This window comes from Bombina bombina, chromosome 2 (genome assembly GCF_027579735.1).
Source record: "Bombina bombina isolate aBomBom1 chromosome 2, aBomBom1.pri, whole genome shotgun sequence".
In the NCBI taxonomy this organism is placed as follows: domain Eukaryota; kingdom Metazoa; phylum Chordata; class Amphibia; order Anura; family Bombinatoridae; genus Bombina; species Bombina bombina.
In genome coordinates, this window is record NC_069500.1 from 586,457,513 (window position 1) to 586,466,679 (window position 9,167).

At 37.2% G+C, this 9,167-nt stretch overlaps 1 protein-coding gene across 1 annotated transcript in view; it reads left to right on the forward strand.

Moving 5' to 3' along the window:
• RFK (riboflavin kinase) overlaps nt 1-4,243 on the forward strand; it is a 47,525-nt gene extending 43,282 nt beyond the window's left edge. The window contains exon 4 of the mRNA XM_053702489.1: nt 3,601-4,243. Coding sequence (XP_053558464.1) covers nt 3,601-3,725 — 125 coding nt within the window. The 3' untranslated portion in view covers nt 3,726-4,243. The remainder of the gene's footprint in view (nt 1-3,600) is intronic.
• The last annotated feature ends 4,924 nt before the right edge of the window (nt 4,244-9,167 follow it).

Genomic DNA, 9,167 nt, shown 5'->3' on the forward strand with positions numbered 1-9,167 from the left:
CTCAATGCATGGAGGTAATCGGCCTAATGGTAGCAGCAATGGACATAGTGCCATTTGCTCGCTTACACCTCAGACCACTGCAATTGTGCATGCTAAGTCAGTGGAATGGGGATTACTCAGACTTGTCCCCTTCTCTGAATCTGGATCAAGAGACCAGAAATTCTCTTCTATGGTGGCTTTCTCGGCCACATCTGTCCAGGGGGATGCCATTCAGCAGACCAGACTGGACAATTGTAACAACAGACGCCAGCCTTCTAGGTTGGGGTGCCGTCTGGAATTCTCTGAAGGTTCAGGGACAATGGAGTCAGGAGGAGAGTCTCCTGCCAATAAACATTCTGGAATTGAGAGCAGTTCTCAATGCCCTCCTGACTTGGCCCCAGTTGACAACTCGGGGGTTCATCAGGTTTCAGTCGGACAACATCACGACTGTAGCTTACATCAACCATCAGGGAGGGACAAGGAGCTCCCTAGCAATGATGGAAGTATCAAAGATAATTCGCTGGGCAGAGTCTCACTCTTGCCACCTGTCAGCAATCCACATCCCGGGAGTGGAGAATTGGGAGGCGGATTTCTTAAGTCGTCAGACTTTTCATCCGGGGGAATGGGAACTTCATCCGGAGGTCTTTGCCCAAATACTTCGACGTTGGGGCAAGCCAGAGATAGATCTCATGGCGTCTCGACAGAACGCCAAGCTTCCTCGGTACGGGTCGGGATCCAGGAGCAGTCCTAATAGATGCCCTGACGGCACCTTGGGACTTCAGGATGGCTTATGTGTTTCCACCCTTCCCGATGCTTCCTCGATTGATTGCCAGAATCAAACAGGAGAGAGCATCAGTGATTCTGATAGCACCTGCATGGCCACGCAGGACTTGGTATGCAGACCTGGTGGACATGTCATCCTGTCCACCTTGGTCTCTACCTCTGAAACAGGACCTCCTGATACAGGGTCCTTTCAAACATCAAAATCTAACTTCTCTGAAGCTGACTGCTTGGAAATTGAACGTTTGATTTTATCAAGACGTGGGTTTTCTGAGTCAGTTATTGACACCTTAATACAGGCCAGGAAGCCTGTTACCAGAAAGATTTACCATAAGATATGGCGTAAATACCTATATTGGTGTGAATCCAAAGGTTACTCTTGGAGTAAGGTTAGGATTCCTAGGATATTGTCTTTTCTACAAGAAGGTTTAGAAAAGGGTTTATCTGCTAGTTCATTAAAGGGACAGATCTCAGCTCTGTCTATTCTGTTACACAAACGTCTGTCAGAAGTGCCAGACGTTCAGGCTTTTTGTCAGGCTTTAGCGAGGATTAAGCCTGTGTTTAAGACTGTTGCTCCACCATGGAGTTTAAATCTTGTTCTTAGCGTTTTACAGGGCGTTCCGTTTGAACCCCTCCATTCCATTGATATAAAGTTGTTATCTTGGAAAATTCTATTTTTAATGGCTATTTCATCGGCTCGAAGAGTCTCTGAATTATCAGCCTTACATTGTGATTCTCCTTATTTGATTTTTCATTCGGATAAGGTAGTTCTGCGTACTAAACCTGGGTTCTTACCCAAGGTAGTCACTAACAGGAATATCAATCAAGAGATTGTTGTTCCATCTTTGTGTCCAAATCCTTCTTCAAAGAAGGAACGTCTTCTGCACAATCTGGATGTAGTTCGTGCCCTAAAATTTTCCTTACAGGCAACTAAAGAATTTCGACAGACGTCTTCCCTGTTTGTCGTTTACTCTGGTCAGAGGAGAGGTCAAAAAGCTTCTGCTACCTCTCTCTCTTTTTGGCTTTGTAGCATAATACGTTTAGCCTATGAGACTGCTGGACAGCAACCTCCTGAAAGAATTACAGCTCATTCCACTAGAGCTGTGGCTTCCACTTGGGCCTTTAAGAATGAGGCCTCTGTTGAACAGATTTGCAAGGCTGCAACTTGGTCTTCGCTTCATACTTTTTCCAAATTTTACAAATTTGACACATTTGCTTCCTCGGAGGCTATTTTTGGGAGAGAGGTTCTTCAGGCAGTGGTTCCTTCTGTATAAAAGAGCCTGCCTATCCCTCCCGTCATCCGTGTACTTTTGCTTTGGTATTGGTATCCCAGAAGTAATGATGACCCGTGGACTGATCACACTTAACAGAAGAAAACATAATTTATGCTTACCTGATAAATTCCTTTCTTCTGTAGTGTGATCAGTCCACGGCCCGCCCTGTTTTTTAAGGCAGGTAATTATTTTTAAATTATACTCCAGTCACCACTACACCCTTGGTTCCTCCTTTCTCGTTGGTCCTTGGTCGAATGACTGGGGGTGACGTAGAGGGGAGGGGCTATATGCAACTCTGCTGGGTGAATCCTCTTGCACTTCCTGTTGGGGAGGAGTAATATCCCAGAAGTAATGATGACCCGTGGACTGATCACACTACAGAAGAAATGAATTTATCAGGTAAGCATAAATTATGTTGCTGTGCAGAAGGGGCATTTTATTTCTGCAGACACAAATTCACAGTTTTAAGAACAACAAATAAATGTGATAATGTCTTCAAGATATAAAAAATTGTCCAAAATAATCTGACAGAAACGCATGACATTGTGAATAGATTAATGGAATTACCCAAAATACCAATATAAAAAAAAATTCCAGCCATGAATATACAGCATCTTACTATTTAATTAAAAACTAATCTATATTTCTGGATGAATAGCATTTGGATTATAATAAATCTTAAAGGGCAGTATACTGTAAAATAGTTTTTCCCTTAATGTGTTTACAATTGCTTTTTTTACCAACTGCAGAGTAAAAAATGTATGAAAATTAGCTTTTTAAGGTTTATTTCTGTATATTAAAGCTCTGATTTTGTGTTTTGAAGCCACAGCCTAATAAAATAGGTTGAGCTTGTAGGTATAATCAGATCTCATTACTGTATCACATTGTGCACATATACCTGCTTCTTTATCTTATATCTGTCCTTAAAACAATCACCAATACTTTGAGAGAACAATGGAAAATCAACATTTTATTACCTTCTCTCTGCTTTATCACACTGGGAGTGTATTTTCTTCTGCTGGCTGTGTTTACAAAGCTTATCTATAGTTGGTACGCGCGGCCACAAACTTTCAGAATAGGTGGGGATACCACATGCTAAATTATCAATTTCAAATGCCAATTTAAGGGTAAAGGAGCTACTTGTAAACAATTTAATACACTCCAGCAGGTAAAGTGGATCATTGGGAACAAATTAAAGGGGAGAATTTTTTTGAGTAAACTGTCCCTTTAAATTGAAACTCTTTAGATAGATTTTTTTTTCTCTCTCCTCCATTTTTATTAAAAAAAGAAAATCCTATTTAAATTGATTTTTATCTGCCCTGCTTGCTCCTGTATATTAGTTTTCTTCCACTAGGAATATCTGTTGCTGCTAATAAATAGCATATAGCTGTTCTGGTATGGGTGATAGGGTACTTACTACCTAGGCTTCTCATAAATCTGACATGCTTTTAGTTTCAGAACCCTAACAAATTTGTTTTTTGAATCATAAATGGCATCTTTTTTTATGTAAAAAAAATAAATAAATATTGTTTTTGTTTTGTTTGTTTTTTTCCTCCCCAAAATGCAGATGCTCTAATTGCTGAAATCCATAATGATATTGAAGTGGCCAAAAAACAACTGGACCTACCAGAGCTGCGAGAGATACAAGACTGTTACTTCAACACATCAAACAAAATAATGAATGGACATTAGTTTAAGCCATTTATGAAACTACTTTTTTTTTGTAGAATATTCTGCCTTGCATTACTCTGCTGATTAGTTGCAGCTAAGGCCAACTTCTCTTGTATGAAGGTTTTTTTATTATTATTATTATTCTGAGCTCCATAAGAAATATGGAGTTGTGTGTATGTATATATAGAAAATACTTGGTTTTCACACTAAGGGGCCGATTTATCAAGCCCCGTATGCAGCTGTTTCCGCATGAGCCTTTAGGCTCTTGCCAGAAACAGGAGTTAAGAAGCAGCGGACTTAAGACTGCTGCTCCTTAACTTGTCAACCGCCTCTGAGGCAGCGGACAGCAATCCGCCCGATCGGGTTGACACACCCTGCTAGGACAGCATTGCACAAGCATTTCACTAGATAAATGCCGACAGTGCCCGCACTATGGTAAATTGGCCCCCAAGCCTACATGTTGTGCTCTTTTTACTTTTTTTTTTTTTATTATTATATAGGATATTCTACAATTATTGGTAACCCTAAGATATACTTAAAGGCAGTTTTTTTTTTTTTTTTTTTTTTTTTTTTTTTTAGTATATCTTAGGGTTACCAATAATTGTAGAATATCCTATATAATAAAAAAAAAAAAAAATCTGCCTTTATAAGTGGTGGAGATGAGGAGGTTGCCTAAACTTAAATATCCTTTTTATATAAAAAATAATAAATATATATATATATATATATATATATATATATATATATATATATATATATATATATATATATATATATATATATATGTTGTGTCTATAGATTGTACAAGGTTATAGATACTGTATATATCTAAAGAGAATGAGTTGTATAAATGTCATACTGCTTGTTGTTGTCTTTTGAAAATAATGAATGATAGTATGTGTAGCAGGTATATATCATTAACTGCAAATCTGGAATTCAGGTGTAATTGACTTATACCAGAACATTTAAAACGGTATTGCTGATACTTTTACTCATTTTGGAATATTTAAATGACAAATATTAAAAATAAAAACCTGACCTCCTTGACTATCCATCATGTCATGTGATAATCTGGAGCATGCCACTATTTAAATTACAAAATATACATGTATTCTAATAATATGCAATGTACAGATTGTGAAAGGATAAGATGTTAATATATTGTTTATAAAAAAAACTTTTATGAACCAAGTTTTTCTGTAGTTGTCTCTCTTTGTTTTTTCCTCTCCAGATGAATATGCCTGAATTCACCTTGGAGGACACATAATTACTCTTCTCACATTGTGCTTGGCAATTACAGAAACCTTTGTAAACATAAGGACAATAAGGGGTACACATAATATAACATAAATGCAGAAGATCACAATACAAAACCCATAATTGACAGTTCTAAATTCAGTTTTACATTAAACCAGTTACTAATGGCCATCCAGGGGAAACTTTCTCGTCATACTCCAACATACTTTGTAGTCAATTCAAGAGATCAAAACAGACGGCAACTCATAGCTTTTTATTATTATCATCAGTAATATTATTATCATCAGGAAGCAAATATGGGAGACAAATCGATAGAAGGCCCTGCTATGAGTGGCACTGCCTTCTAATGAAGGAGATCTACAAAAGAGCTGGGTTCTTAGTTTACATGCTAAGGAGGGTCAGAGAATGCAAAAAGGAGAGGAACTAAGGTAAGAAAATGTTAGTGAATATTGTGTGCACCATGGAACAGTATTGGCTTTAAGGAGTGCTTGGAACTTAAAAAACTAGTGGAGAGTCTTGTGGAGTGAGGCAGAGAGTTCCACAAGATATGGGCCAATCTGGAGAAGTCCTGTAGATGGGAATGTGAAGAGGTAACACGAAAGGAGGTCATGAGCAGAGCCAAGAGAACAGGGGTGATGAGACTAGGTCAGATATATAGGGAAGCAGTGTTATATAGGTTAGAGGAAGCCAGTAAAGGGTTTGGCAGAGAGGTGCAGTAGATAAGCAACTTGTAAGGATGATCATCCTGGAAGAGGCATTCATTATGGTCATAAAGTAGATAGCAGCTAGGAAAACCAGAGAGAATGGAGTTGCAATAGTCAAGACATGAGATAATGAGAGAGACTCTTGTGTGAGTAAGTGGTGAATTTTGTAGATGGTTTTTTTTAAGGTGAAAAAGGCAAGAATTTGTGGTGTGTGAAAAAAGGATCTGAGTCAAGTGTGACCCCAAGACATTGGGCATGCAAAGTTGTGGTAATGATTTTATCAACTGTTTATAGAAAGTTGGGGAATAGCAATTTTGGAAGAACAGGGAAAATAAGGAGCTCAGTTTTGAAAAAGATTTTGTGTAAGGTAGTGGGAGGACATCCAGGATGAAATAGACAGGTAGTTACATGTGTTGGCAAGGATGGGAATAGGGCTGGTGCAGAGAGGTAGATTTGGGTATCATCCGCATTCATTTTATAAATCTGCCCCAAAAAACTGTGTAGTGTATTTTATTATAAAAAAATAAAGATGGCAGCATCTTTATTTTTTAATAAAATGACTTCACTAGGCAGTATTTTGTGGTGGGAGTGGAGTGTTAAGAAGAAAAAAAAAAAAGTTACTGAAAAGTGCCTTTACATTGCAGCCTATGGGAACTGTGTGTTTCCAGTGAATATATATGTGTATGCTTATATAAATATTTGTGTATATACACATATTAACACATAAATAGATGTACATAATTTTATATATATATATATATATATATATATATATATAGCTGCTTGTGCTGCACTATCCTCACCTCCTTAAGAAGTCAGATAAACTGCTCATGCACACTGATTCAGGGCTAGATTACAAGTGGCACACTATATAGCGCTCCCACTCAAGCATAAATATCGATAGACGTAATCTTTTTGGGGGGGAACACACATATTACAAGTTGAACGTAAAACTTTTGCGTGAGCAAAACCCAACACACACTTCAGGACCTCAGATATTGTGATCTGGTTACCATTTTCTCCCTTAAACTTCAATGGAAAGTGTAGAATAAAAAAAAATCTAACACTTATTGTTTATGCATGCTTACCGATAGGAGTTATTACTATTTTGCATTCCAATATTCTTCACATATAGGAAAAAGTTATTTTATTTTAAATAAATCTATATATATATAGGGGTTAGAAAGATTTGTACTCTAACTCATCAAACCGGTGCCAAGGTGCTAGCAATACATAATTTAAAGATAAACACAGGCTTGCACTCTCTGGTCATTTCAATCTTTTACTTTGACAAATGTGACGTTTCGGGGAAGGGGGTATATACAATCTGTCGTTTTAATCATAGAAAACAGTGCCAGTCTAGATTAATGTTCAAGCCTATGTATTACAATTAAAATTATTTTGTTCTGTATGTGAAATATGAATAACTCCTGTGTGGTTAGCACGCAAGTGTAAGGTTTTTTTTCTTCGGCAATCTCCATTGACTTCTATGGTGAGAATATGTTAACACAGTCGCAATATTTGATTAACAAGCATTGGGTTTCGTTTGCTCGCAAACAATTTACTTTTATCTTTTAATATGCACGATCTGCAATGTACTAGATATTCTCACTCCACTAATATTTTAAATACTGCAGCTGTTCAAAGCGCCAGTGGGGCTTGTATCATGTCAGCAATTGACAAACTAAGTCATTACCATATGGTACAAGCACCTTAGGCTCTCTGACCAAGTGCTGTGCTTAAAATATATATATATATATATATATATATATATATATATATATATACACTTTTAAAACAGCTACAGCTTTTCTTAGAAGCACGTCTGCTAATACATACATATTACAAAAAATGCTTCTACTCAAAACTGAAATGCATCTACGTGGATTCCAATTTTGTCTGAAATGTCCCTTTTATTTCTAATTTGTCAACCAATTGTACTTGGGTCCATTCTAGGTATAATGCATAGGTTAGCTACCTATTGAGGGGAGTGTAATTTTCATAAAATGATGCCTGATACATGAAGACGCGTTGATTAGTGGCTGAGGGCTCATATGAAGGTGTTCAGGATAGCTGTATATTTCTTGTTAAAATATATTTTAAAGAAAAGACTACATAACTGTTCTACATGCCTGTTTCTTTACACAGATAGAGGGCTCTTAAGGGATGATCAGGCTACCGCCCCCCCCCCACCACCCCCTTTGAACGTCAACATTCTTTTCTTCCTTCTGTACTTTTACAGAAAGGCTCCACCAGAAGAACTTGAATTACACTCAAAGGGAAATGGTGGCCACAGAAAGTGGTGACACTGAGGAAAGGGGTTAGAGGTTTGATCTGGGGTGTGGTGACATGTAGCTGATGGAAGAGTTGCAATGCCCTTGGGGTCTATTGTGATGTTCTAGTGCAAGTGGTTTAAAGAGGGATTGTGGGGTTCAGGGTCTTGTATGAGGCCGATTGGTTTACTATTTATGTGTCCTTACTCATGTGCATATCAGTGTTCTCACTAGCATGATTCATGCATTTATCTATATACTGTATGTATACTTTTTCCTGCCACAGCATTAGCTGGAGCACCTGTTAACCAAATTTAGTAGTACAAATTAATTGGATTTTTTTCCAATCAAAATTGTACCCTCTATCTGAATTATAAAAGTTTAATACCAAATACAAGAGAGCCTCTGACCAAAGGCTAAAGATTCCCTTCTACCCAAGCCTATGAGCTAGTTCCAATGCAAAGCACAAAAATGTTGCCCAAATCACACTATCGCTATTTAGTGACCACTCACTATTTGTGTTTACTAAATAATGTAGGCCCAGTCTGCAGGTCATGGGGGAGTTAGTGGAAGCAGCACTTAAAGCAACATGAAACCCAAAATTTTTCTTTCACGATTCAGATAGAGAATACAATTTTAAACAATTTTCCAATTTACTTCTATTATTTAATTTGTTTCCTTCTTTTGTTATCCTTTGCTTAAGGGTTTATCTAGGAAAGCTCAGGGGCAGCAAAGAACATATGTTCTAGCTGCTGATTGGTGGCTGCATATATATATATATATATATATATATATACCAATTTTCATTGGCTCACCCATGTGTTCAGTCAGCAACCAGAAGTGCATTGCTGCTCATTCAACAAAGCATACCAAGAGAATGAAGAAAAAATGATAATAGGAGTAAATTAGTTGCTTAAAATTGCTTGTTCTATATCTGTATTATCCCTTTAAGCAATGTTCCCTCTAATTTTTTTAACAGCTGTGCGGACCTGCTACTGCTCTGGGCAAAAAATGTTTACACAACAGTGGTGACACTTATAATACTCAGATTTAAATTTCTTGTGTACCTAAATATTACTTTCCCTGTTACCATTCTTCCATTAATTTTAACCCCCTGTGACATTAAAACTACATTACATTTAAATGTTAAAGGGACATTAAACACTGAGATGGTAATATAAAATGATAAATCTTATATATAAAAAAAAACCTTGTTTGATAGTATCGCT